This window comes from Trichomycterus rosablanca, chromosome 5, assembly GCF_030014385.1.
Source record: "Trichomycterus rosablanca isolate fTriRos1 chromosome 5, fTriRos1.hap1, whole genome shotgun sequence".
Lineage (NCBI taxonomy): Eukaryota > Metazoa > Chordata > Actinopteri > Siluriformes > Trichomycteridae > Trichomycterus > Trichomycterus rosablanca.
Window position 1 is genome coordinate 32,365,765 of NC_085992.1, and position 12,062 is coordinate 32,377,826.

Here is a 12,062-nt window from a genome sequence, read left to right on the forward strand (position 1 = left end):
TGCCATTTTTTCTTACTTATTTATTAATGGCTTGATATCTGTAGCAGGGATTATTCTGTCCGCTGTATTTTGCATTATTATCTTCCTAGCTAATTTAGATTCATTCAATAAACACATGCAGCTTACTTTTGCAATGATAACGTCTTTCTTCAGAATCTTCATCGCATAGTATTTTCCACTGGCCTTCTCCCTTACGAGAATGACTTTACCAAAAGTGCCTTTTCCCAGTAGTTTTAAATAGTCAAAGTCATTCATTGTCTGAAAAAAATAATAGACACAAATGTATCATGATTAAAAAAAAACATGAAACTAATCTAAAACATCTACAATAAAACAGAGGTACATATATTTAAAGTCCCTTTAAATTGCTATACAGATCCTTTTTAAATGTAACCTTAGTTTGTATTGCTGATACTGATTATAAAGATTGGTCAAATTAGTCATCACAATCCAGGAATCACTTGTTCATTTCAAACAGATGTAACATCCAAATTTTAAAACCTTAAAGGATGATGAAATCCCCCTCCTCATCCACCCCCAAAAAAGATTTGTTAGCAATTAATTAGCTTGCTTGCTTGCTGCTGGCTTGTTTTCTAAATCCAGCTGTTATTGTTGCTGTTCTTGTTTGACATGTTCTGTTACTGCTAGGCAAATTACCTTAAATTAGAAGAGAATTTTGTAAACTGACATTCCTAAACTCATATCCCACTCCTTTCTACCTCTCATGAACGTGAGCTAGCATACTAGCAGTTTGGGGTGCTGCTGTGCTCACGATGGTGTAGGACGTATTTAATTAATGCTCCCGCCGAGCCTCTAATTTAATTAAAATAAATAAGTGCTTACTTTAAAAAATACTGCGCAATTCATGCTGAAAGCATCTCTGAAGCTGGGAGATAACATATGTAAGCCAATGGCGACAAATCTACGCAAATATAAATACGCCAGACCAACCAGCGCTAGGCCCAGCACAACTTCTAGTCCTTCCAGTGCTTCGGCCCAACGGACTCGGTCACCATCGAACAGTTCTGAAATGGACTTTACAACACTAAAACCTGAGATTATTTCATCGTTAAAAGCAGACTTCGCAGTCGTGACAAAAGCAGAAATAAAAAACGTGTTTGCCAAGGAATTTAACTTTCTAAAAAAAAGCATACTAGCAGTTTGCTATTATTAGTTAGCGATTAACAAAGGCTGTGCTTTAAACAGCAAACTGCGTACTACAAAGTGTGTTCAAATAGTAACACCAGCATTAGTAGTGTATTCCAAAATGTAATTCAATAAAATAACTGATTGAGAGCACATATAATGATGCAAATCAAGGCTTAGATTATATCAGGTTATTAGCATTTAGCAGTAAGCAGCCTGCTGTTCTGTGACAGCAAAAAAAGTCTCTAAATTTAATATTCATTATAATTTAATACATCTTTTAACTATAGTAAATATGTAGTGATTTTAATGTGGTATAGACAAAATAGGCAGCTGCCTGAGGGCAAATATAAAAAATTTTAGCAACACCAAATATATGTTTTGAATATAACAGAGCATTTTAAAACGTTTAAATATTTAAGATATTATTTTAAAACAGAAGGTAGTTGATAAATATACGTATAATGTCACCATATTTATAATAATAATAATTTTACTTTTAAATCACAGGCACTTAGTGCAGTGGTCTATTACTCTATCCCACTAACTGGTTGTTTAAGAATAGAACAAAATAGAAAGAATAGAATGCCTTTATTTGTCATATATACATATACAGGTGTACAGTACAACGAAATTCTTACTTCGTATATTCCAGCTTGTTTGGAAGCTGGGGTCAGAGCGCAGGGTTAGCCAACGTATGGTGCCCCTGGAGCAGAAAGGGTTAAGGGCCTTGCTTAAGGGCCCAACAGTGGCTGCATAGCAGAGCTGGGATTGAAACTCTTAACCTTTCAGTTGATAGCCCAATGCTCTACCCACTAGGCTACCACTGTCCCACCTTCTTCACTTTATCACCTTCTTGCATGTTTGGCAATATAAATACTATGTGTTTGTAAAATGTTTTGCATTCAGTTACTTTTCAGTAAAAATAATATGTATTAATAGTCAGTAAAATGTTAAATAAATGTATTTTTGCAAGTATTCATAATGTATTCCTTTGCTTTTGCTCAAAAGTAAAGCATTGCAATTCACAGCAGGTTCCACTCTGAGAGTGAGTGCAGATGGCTCGGTTGTACCTTTCGTTTATGGTGACTGATCGAGATGTCCATCTCCTCCTCTCCAATGTTGTCTATTTGTGAAGTTGGACTGCACTGGATCCGCTCCTCTTCCTGTCTTTGGAGTTTATCAGCCACCATCTGGATCGCATCTGTCCACTCATCCCTTAGAGAACACACAGATACTGTTTGTGTGAGTCATAATTAAGAGCTAAGGTACAAAATGTGCCCAAGAAATGCCATTTGTTGGTAAACCACAGTTTTTTGAGATAAACAGACTCATGAGTAATCTGAAAAAGCATGAGGGGATGTTACGTTTTTAAAACCAAGTTCATAAATTTTTTTTTAAACTTCTGACAAAAAAACAGTAGGAAAAAAAAACAGAATTAGAGAACTGATCTGATTAGAACAGTCATTCATGATTTTACTCCATGGACATGCATGAAAATCTTCTTCCCCTTAAAGCTTCGTTGAGCGGTCCAAAAAGATGGAAATCAGATGGGGCTAAATCCGGACTATAAGCTCTCTCTCAGTCTCTCAGACACGACCAATTACTCCTCCTCCCACCCTCACCGTTTCCAACCAAAATATAAAAGTGCAAAGTGCGGAAACTTTTTGAAGATCCCTCGCACTATTATAATATTTATTAATTTGTAAAACGTTGTAACTGCTACTCTAAATGTATGCAATGCTGATACCAAATTGTGCAGGAGGATCCAGAGCCATGTGCACTTACAATGTCTTATGGATAAATAATGCACAGCAGAGAACATTTCTATTCTTAAAAAATGTATAAAAGCTCTGTCAAAGTCTGATAGAGCTACTATTTTCAACCATTTTCAATTTCTGGACCTTTGCCAATGAGAGGGGACTCACCTCTAGTGGGTGAGGGAGGTTGGGTATGTGTGTGGTAGCTCATATCTTGATACACTGCACTGCACAAGCATTCCAGCGACATTTAGTGCATATACTCTATAATATTATTTAAATAGCATCAAAATGCTTAATTTCTCAGTTCATCCACAAACGCAAACTCTATTTAAGTATTACGGCACTCACTTTCACTTTGTTAAATCCCAGTTTACCTCTCAGACGTCAAATAATCCCATTATGAGCGAGACAATTACTGCAGTGATTTATTTTTCCCAGCAAATGACCAACACTCAGCGTGCATCCCTCAGACTCAGTATATGCAGTCAGCTTGCATAAACTGCTTCTGCTGCTTTGTGTTTGTCTTTCTAAGCACTCCTAGTCCCTGCTGAGAATGAAACAGCTGGAGGATACAGGCCAGTGCTTTTTTAACGGCTCACTTTTCAAGTGATGATAGAATAATCATGCTGCTTAAGTTTGTTTTTTTAGCGCAAAGCTTCTCTCCGTCACAGAGCAACCAGCAAGCTGTGCTTATGAGAACTACAGATTTTTGATGTGATAGTAAAAAAAACACTGTTGTCTGTTAGATACTTTGCTTACCTTTCCTCTGGAGTGTCCACATGGAAAGTTCTTTCAATGACAGTGGTCCACTGGAGACATCTGATAATGAAAGTATTGGGTTTTGGCCGTTCAGTTTTCATCAGCTGGCATTCTATAATGAGAGGAAGCAAAAAAGTAGTGAGGATCATACAAAATTTCAATTGCATTACAATGCCTGATATTTTATTATATTACAATGCCTGGTAACATTTTAACAATAGACAATTATGATATTTGTAAGTCATTAACAGGAGAAAAAGATAAAGCGCGAGAGAGAGAGAGAGAGAGAGAGAGAGAGAGAGAGAGAGACAAACAGAGTTTTAATTGGCCTAACATTGTACGTTAATATTTTTTAAATATATTTTGTTTATGCATTTTCTCCCTTTTTTCTCCCTTTTAGCGTTTCCAATTGCCCGATTGCGTCATGCATCCTCTCCACCAATGCCGATCCCCGTTTTGATTGAGGAGAACGAAGCTAACCCGCGCCCCCTCCGAAACGTGAGCAGCAGCCATATGCATCTTGTCACCTACACTTTGATGAGTGCAATGCAGATCAGCACTGTGTACGGAGAGACACACCTTGACAGCACTCTTTTCCCATCTCTGTGCCGGCACCATCAATCAGCCAGCAGAGGTCGTAATTGCATTAGTTATGAGAGAGTCCCTATCCGGGTTTTTAATATCTCACCCCTATCTGAACAACAGGCCAATCGTTGTTCATGTGGTTGCTCAGCCCAGCCAGCAGGCAGAGCTGAGACTCAATACAATGTATTCAAGATCCCAGCTCTGAGTCCAGCCTGTGTTTTTACCGCTGCGCCACCTGAGCGGCATGTATGTTAATATGTTTAACAGATGGATCATAATGAGTTCCATTTACTTTGTCACGTTTATTAAGGTAAATTTCTAAATCAATTGTACTTGTAAGAGTAGTTTTAGAATAGAGTATATTATTATCATTAATATTATTATTATAATGATTATTATTATTAAGGACAACACAGTAGGTAGCACGTCGCCCTTCAGCAAGAAGGTCCTGGATTCAATTCCCAGGTGGGGCAGTCCGGGTCCTTTCTGCGTGGAATTTGCAAGTTCTCCTTGTATCTGTGTGGGTCTCCTCTGGGAGCTCCGGTTTCCTCCCACAGTTCAAAGACATGCAAGTGAGGTTAATAAGAGATACTAAAGTCCCCATAGGTATGAATGTGTGTGTGTGTCTGCCCTGTGATTTCACCCGATGAATCAGACCCACTGCAACCCTAAATAGAATAAAGTGGTGGTAAAACAGTTATTGAATTAATGAATGAATAATAATAATTATTATTATTATTGTTATTAAATTCTTAGAGTGGACAATACTGTTTCAGAAGGTCAGTAAGGAACTATACTGTTTAGGGCTGTACTATTTAGGTCATTATGTAAAACCATGCTTTAAAAAATACTGGTCAGGGTGTGAGCTGCAACATTATAAACTAATGTGAGTGTTTTTAAAGAAACAAGCAACAAAGCTCAATCAAGAGCTTGTACTAGTTCATCAGTGTCATTTAGCAATAACGTGTCGACGTTAGTATGTTCCATATTCAGTGTTTGAATCTTAAATATCGTTCTATTGAGTATACAGTTCACCACATAGGTCCTACAGCACAATTAGGTTATATCTTATGTAGTGAGCATATAATGTTAGAAACAAGTCTCTTGGTATTTTATGTAATTATGTGTTTGAAGTTAAAGAAAAAGTTAAACATGGTAGATTTACAAATCTTAAACAATCACTTTAATCATCATAGTAATAAAGTTGCTTTTTTAGCATTTTCTTTTCTGAAATATACTGAAATATAATAATACACACCAATCAGCCATAACATTAAAACCACCTCCTTGTTTCTACACACATTGTCCAGTTTATCGGCTTCACTGACCATATAGAAGCACTTTGTAGTTCTACAATTACTGCCTGTAGTCCATCTGTTTCTCTGCATAGTTTGTTAGCCCCCTTTCATGTTGTTCTTCAATGGTCAAGACCCCCACAGGACCACTACAAAGTAGGTATTATTTAGGTGGTGGATCATTCTCAGCACTGCAGTGACACTGACATGTTGGTGGTGTGTTAGTGTGTGTTGTGCTAGTATGAGTGGATAAGACACAGCAGCACTGATGGAGTTTTTAAACATCTCACTGTCACTGCTGGACTGAGAATAGTCCACCAACCAAAAATATAACCAGCCAACAGTGCCCCGTGGGCAGCGTCCTGTGACCACTAATGAAGGTCTAGAAGATGACCAACTCAAACAGCAGCAATAGATGAGCGATCGTCTCTGACTTTACATCTACAAGGTGGACCAACTAGGTAGGAGTGTCTAATAGAGCGGACAGTGAGTGGGCATGGTATTTTAAAATCTGATCCACTCATACCAGCACAATACACACTAACACACCACCACCATGTCAGTGTCACTGCAGTGCTGAGAATCATCCACCACCTAAATAATACCTACTCTGTAGTGGTCCTGGGAGAGTCCTGACCATTGGAGAACAGCATGAAAGGGGGCTAAAAAAGCATGTAGAGAAACAGATGGACTACAGTCAGTAATTGCAGAACTACAAAGTGCTTCTATATGGTAAGTGGAGCTGATAAAATGAACAGTGAGTGTAGAAACAAGGAGGTGGTTTTAATGTTATGGCTGATTGGTGTATTTTTGTATGAACTGGATACAGCTAATCTAGCCTTTACTATTAGCCATTGACTAGCTAGCACAGAAAACAAAGAATACAATTTATAATGGTTATTTTTTAATAAAAAGGTTAACAGTGTATTTTCATAAATTCACTACCCTGTTCATCTAAACCTGAATTACAGGTTAATTTGGTTTGCTTTGCTTTAAGATCATTACTGATCAAAAAAAGTAAAGATAATTTTGATCATTACTTTTTCTCTTACTCATCACGGATTTTCTCCAATAATACATTATAATAATAAAAATCTAGACAAAAATAAAAGCAGTAAAAAGCGGATTTTAATATTTAGTCAGGTACTTGTTATTACAGCAGTGGAGGCAATCATTATTATGAATGTACAGCCCATGAAAATGTATTGAGAAAACACACAGTTTAAATCAGTAAACCTGGCCTACAATCAGGAGGATATTTTAGGTATTTAGTGAGGTCAGGTTGGACAGCTGCAGGCAACTGCCAGTGTTAATGCATGGGTATGATAAACAGGGCAGTGCAGGGTAAAACAAATGGTTGTTAGCAGAGGGCAGGATGGTAGAGCATGATGTAGCAACCCAACACCACAGAGAGACAAATGAGAGAGCGAGAAGAAAAGTTCAGGGTGAGAGATGAACTGAGCATGCAAGGCCGTCCTATAAACAGCACACCAGTCTGCCATGCCAGATGTTTCTCTCTGAGAGGGGACTGCTTTCTGCTCTCCACACCACTTTTAAAGTGTCTCTGCTAGTAGGGAGTGGAGGTGATCTCTGAGCTCGACTCATTGTCACAGCAGAACGGACGACAGGTGAATCACTATAACAGCCACTGCCCATCTCACCAAGAGAGCTATCAGCTGGCCAATTCCAGCCGCCTCTAAACAGCACCATGGCCTACATTTGGTCCCGAAGGTTAATGGCGACAGCACGGATGTCTCAGAGCCGTCTGCCCTACCTGGGCAATAAGAGAGAATCAAAGGTGCATGCTGTGAGCAGGAAAACAAGGTCACAGCAGCCAGAATGTCACACCTCAGGAGAAGCGGGAGCTGAACCGACAGCATTGTTTGATTTGCAACATAGGATCACAGATGACAAGCTTCGCTTCAAGCAAGAGCCGCTAAGCAGAGCGAGCATGCCAATTAAACAGCCCAGAAGCTGCGAATTCCACTGCTCTTGTGGTGCTTTAGATTTCTCAGGTCCAAAATAAGGTTGAGAGGGTGCCAAGCACAGAAAACATCAGGACACAAACATGGCAAATGCTGTAAATATGTCACCGCAAATAAGGGCTGACTAGCATCAAAAGAAACAAGCTCACAAAAAATATTTAGGATTTTATGTGTCAATTAAAGAAAAAGTATTAGCATTAAAACAAAAACACGAGAAATACCAGTTTTAAGAAGTCAATAATTTTATAATTTACAACACCAGCCAGTATAATTGTGTAAGCTTAAAACTTTTGTTTGTTTTACAGGGTTTTACTGAAGTATTTTATTTAATACTGTACATTATTATTATTCTTAAAAGAATAATAGATTAAAGAACGTAATTTACTTCTCAAATTTCTCTAGTTCTTGTGCTGGGTAAAACTGTGTCACTTATTAACACTGAGTGATTTGTTTGCATTTTTTTTCTGAATACAGATGGGTTAGTAAAGCCCTAATAAATGTTTGGAAGAATATTTTTTATATTTGGCTATTAAAGCTTGCCTATTGAATCAAAAATAATCACACATCCTAATGGTTTTATACTTGTAAAGTTAAAATAATATAAAATATATAGACATACACTGATGAGCCAAAAATGTGCAGGGCAATGCCTATTTCATAACAGCTGTGAATGTGACACTCAGCCACGTATTGAATGTAGTACAAGTGTTGAATGCAGCTAATTTTTGCAGCATAAAGACCAGAGGGCAAAATCATTATGCCTTGACGACTGGGTGGACGTATCTCAAAGACAGCAAGTAGTGCTCACAGGCAGCTGTGTTGAGTACCCACTAACAGTGGTCTGAGGAGGGACAAGTCATCAACACTTGCATTGGAGCAATGAAAGAAAGTTGACTGATGAATATGTGTGAATCTTAGTGAATCTGATTATTACCAAAATCATGTTTACACCGATCAGCCATAACATTAAAACCACCTCCTTGTTGTCACTGCAGTGCTGAGAATGATCCACCACCCAAAAAACATTCCTGCTCTGTGGTGGTCCTGTGGCGGTCCTGACCACTGAAGAACAGACTAAAAGGAGGTTAAAATATGTAGAGAAACAGATGGACTACAGTCAGTAATTGTAGAACTACAAAGTGCTTCTTATATGGTAAGTGGAGCTGATAAAATGGACAGTGAGTGTAAAAAAAAAGGAGGTGGTTTTAATGTTATGGCTAATCATTGTACCAGCAAAAAGGTGGAACCAGAACACACAGTAGGACGATCCACCTCAGAACATACAGAAGGTTGAAGGACCTGCTGGTAATGTCTGGAGTCTGATACCACAGGACACCTTTAAATGTCTCGGCATATCAGAGCTGTTTTGACAGCATATTAGGCAGGTGGTCCTAATGTTTTTGCTCATCAGTGTACAAAGTGGATTCAAAGCATTCAGATGTTAATGTGTTGTGGATATGATTCTGATTGATACAAATGCTGTTTAATTTGATTGATACAATTGCTGTTTTTACCCACCGTGCTACACTTAATAACCCACAATGAGATGCAAACTTCAAAATGTTTTTAAAACTTAAATAATCTCTTTTATTTAGACCTTTTTCTGTGACACATTAAAATCGTGGTCTCCGAAATACTGATCTCCAGTTTGGTTGCAGTTATTTTTGGAAAGGCAGCACAGCCAGTTAAACTGTTCAAAGAGGTGATTATTTTTTCATGTGTGATGCATGAAAATAAATTTAATAAATGAAATAAAAACTTTTTGTTTCCCTATGCCACTATCAGGATAGACTCATATTCTTCTTGCATTTTTGTAGAAGGATTTAAAGAGAGTAACAAAAATGCAAAAACAAAGGAAATTAATTTTTTCATGGCACTGTACAATGTTGTGTTCCTTTGTTATGGATCTAAAATTAGGTGCTGTGAATGTATTGCTCCATTTAATACAGGTGAATATGAAAAATCTGAAATTCTAATACGAAGATTATGGAACAGGTAAGGTCATGAAGTGAACACAAAACAAGTCATTTATTGCGATCATAGGTAAAAAGACTAATTGGTGGATATTGATTGCACTGACTGGTGGGCAGATGCAGATCTGGTCAGTTTATGTGTGTGTAATTGTGTGTGCATGCGTGTGTGTGCGTGAGCAGTCCGGAGGCGGATGGGCAGCGAGGGTGGGGAGAGACAGCGCATTAGACTCTGAGCCTCCCACAACCACCTGGCCTCCCAGCTTTCTGCAACAGATGTGGCAATCCTCTCCCCCTGCCAAGCAGCCTGGGCTGCATGTATGGCCACTCCTCTCTCTTCCAGGCTTTAGATTAAAACCTGGTCGTGTCTCCTGACGGATGGAGGGATAAGGGAGAACGGCTAACTCCACATGTCCCACAGCCAGCTCTATGATCCCATTACCCAGCATGCCATTGAGGAGTGAGCACACATGCTCTGCTCTTCATCTATTTCTTTGCTTATGGCAGGGGTTGCATATGCTAATGGATTTCTTGCACCAGCTGCCCAGAAAAAACTTCTGTATGGTGAAATATTTAGAAATGAATAAATACAACCGAAGTAACAAAATTTAGTTATTTTTTAATTTATTTATGTTTAGTACAGTTTAAATTAAAAGTTTATATTTAATATGAAGGTGTATGTTATAGTGTCACTGTGATTTCAATGATTTCTGCAACCGCTCTTTTTTTGTGATTTAATTATTGGAACACATTTTTTTGGACTTACACTATTAGGTTTTATAATTTCATTTAACTTTGTGGTATTCCCCTCTAATTCCTTGTTAGTGATTATGATTGACTGCTGGCGCCTTCTGTATATGTCCATATAAACCGAGTTAGTTTGACTGCACTTGTTATACAGAGTTACAAGCTTTAGAATGACAAAGTACAAAGCTTTGTGCAGATTTGTCAGTTGGAACCATTTCTAAGCAACTGTAGGATTCCAAGATCATTTGTACAAACTATGCCCATAAGTACAAGGCACATAGGACAGTGAAGTCATGCCAAGGTCAGGAAAACAACAGAGTCTTTTTCATTATTCTGAGAGAGATTTGTTTGATCCCCAGGTGGGGAGGTCCGGGTCCTTTCGATGTGGAGTTTGCATGTTCTACCCATGTCTGCGTGGGTTTTCTCTGGGAGCTCCGGTTTTCTCCCACAGTCCAAAGACATGCAAGTGAGGTGAATTGGAGATACGAAATTGTCCATGAGTGTGTTTGACATTAAAACTTGTGCACTGATGAATCTTGTGTGACAAGTAACTACTGTTTCTGTCATGAATGTAACCAAAGTGTGTAAAACATGATGTTAAAATCCTAATAAATAAATAAATAATCCAAAAAACACAGACACAGTCAAGCAAGCTTTAAATCACCATGTTAAAAGCTGCTGTGTAGATAAATAAAACTTTGCACATGTTTTTTCTTTATTACAATTATCAGCAGCAAACCTCAATCAAGCATTAAATGTGACAATTTTGAAGAAGAAGCTTTTTTCTTGCATGACAGCACTGAACTAGTGTAAAGCTTACTTGACTGTGGCTAGTGTCACCATATATTAGAAGCATCTAACAAGGAAATTAGGAGGTCATGTCTCAGTTTAATAAAATTACCGTGATGACATATAGGGATAAAAATGGGGCTTAAACTCAATACCTTCATTTATTTGAGCTATTCCACATTACCAAATTAATTATCTATGTTGCAGATTGTTTGTTTGACTTAAAAAAAAAAGCTGCCACTTGCACAACCCCTGATCTGATCAAGGATAGCCGGATAACCACACCACACCCTCTGACACATGTCTGATCTGCCAGTGCTGGACATCCAGGCTAGGCTTCATGTTGTGCATGTTGTCCAGTGGCTCCACTGCAGTTATGCAAAGCACCACTGCATTTTTCAGAAAATATTACAATTCCAAGATTGCCATGACATACTACATGTGTATGTAAACTTTGACTGAAATGGTACACAAACTCTACTGCATTTAGAAGACTGATTGATATGTTTCTGTAATTAATATTCATTAAATTCTTGTACAGGTGTGTTGGGTGAAAAATCACATCAAACGCTTCCTATTAGCACATTAAAACCATGTAAGCAGTCCCATTTTAGCAATTTAACTGATGACTAATTCTCCAGATGTCCACTTATTTAAGTGCAACATGCTCAGTTTCTATTTTGATTCAGTACTGCCAGTAAGCAAATGAGAGCCAGATTCCTGTTCCCCCCTCCCAAAAACAGCATCCCTGATGAAATGCTATGTTATAACATTATAAAAACATTACTTACTTGCAACAGAAAAGTTATTGAGGGGGTAGGGGAGGTCTGCATCCTGCGGCTTTTCCTTGTACCCAATAAAGGATCCGTCAGTTTTCAGCAGAAAGTAGCGTGGCCTCCAATTCTTGATATATTCACCTGTTCAGAAACAATAATACAAAAAAACAAGAATAATCAATTTTATAAAAAGATTGAAATCTGGGAAATTATCCGTGAACACTTTGTGTAAAATGGCAGGGTGTAT

General features: G+C 38.1%; 1 protein-coding gene across 1 annotated transcript in view; it reads right to left on the bottom strand.

The window, feature by feature from the left end:
* The window catches only part of akt3a (v-akt murine thymoma viral oncogene homolog 3a), a 147,428-nt gene that overhangs the window by 22,420 nt on the left and 112,946 nt on the right, over positions 1 to 12,062 (bottom strand). The window contains exons 3-6 of the mRNA XM_062995058.1: positions 11,831 to 11,956; positions 3,669 to 3,780; positions 2,220 to 2,364; positions 127 to 258 (exon numbers count right to left, since the gene is read on the bottom strand). Of these exons, the coding sequence (XP_062851128.1) occupies positions 127 to 258; positions 2,220 to 2,364; positions 3,669 to 3,780; positions 11,831 to 11,956 (515 nt within the window). The remainder of the gene's footprint in view (positions 1 to 126; positions 259 to 2,219; positions 2,365 to 3,668; positions 3,781 to 11,830; positions 11,957 to 12,062) is intronic.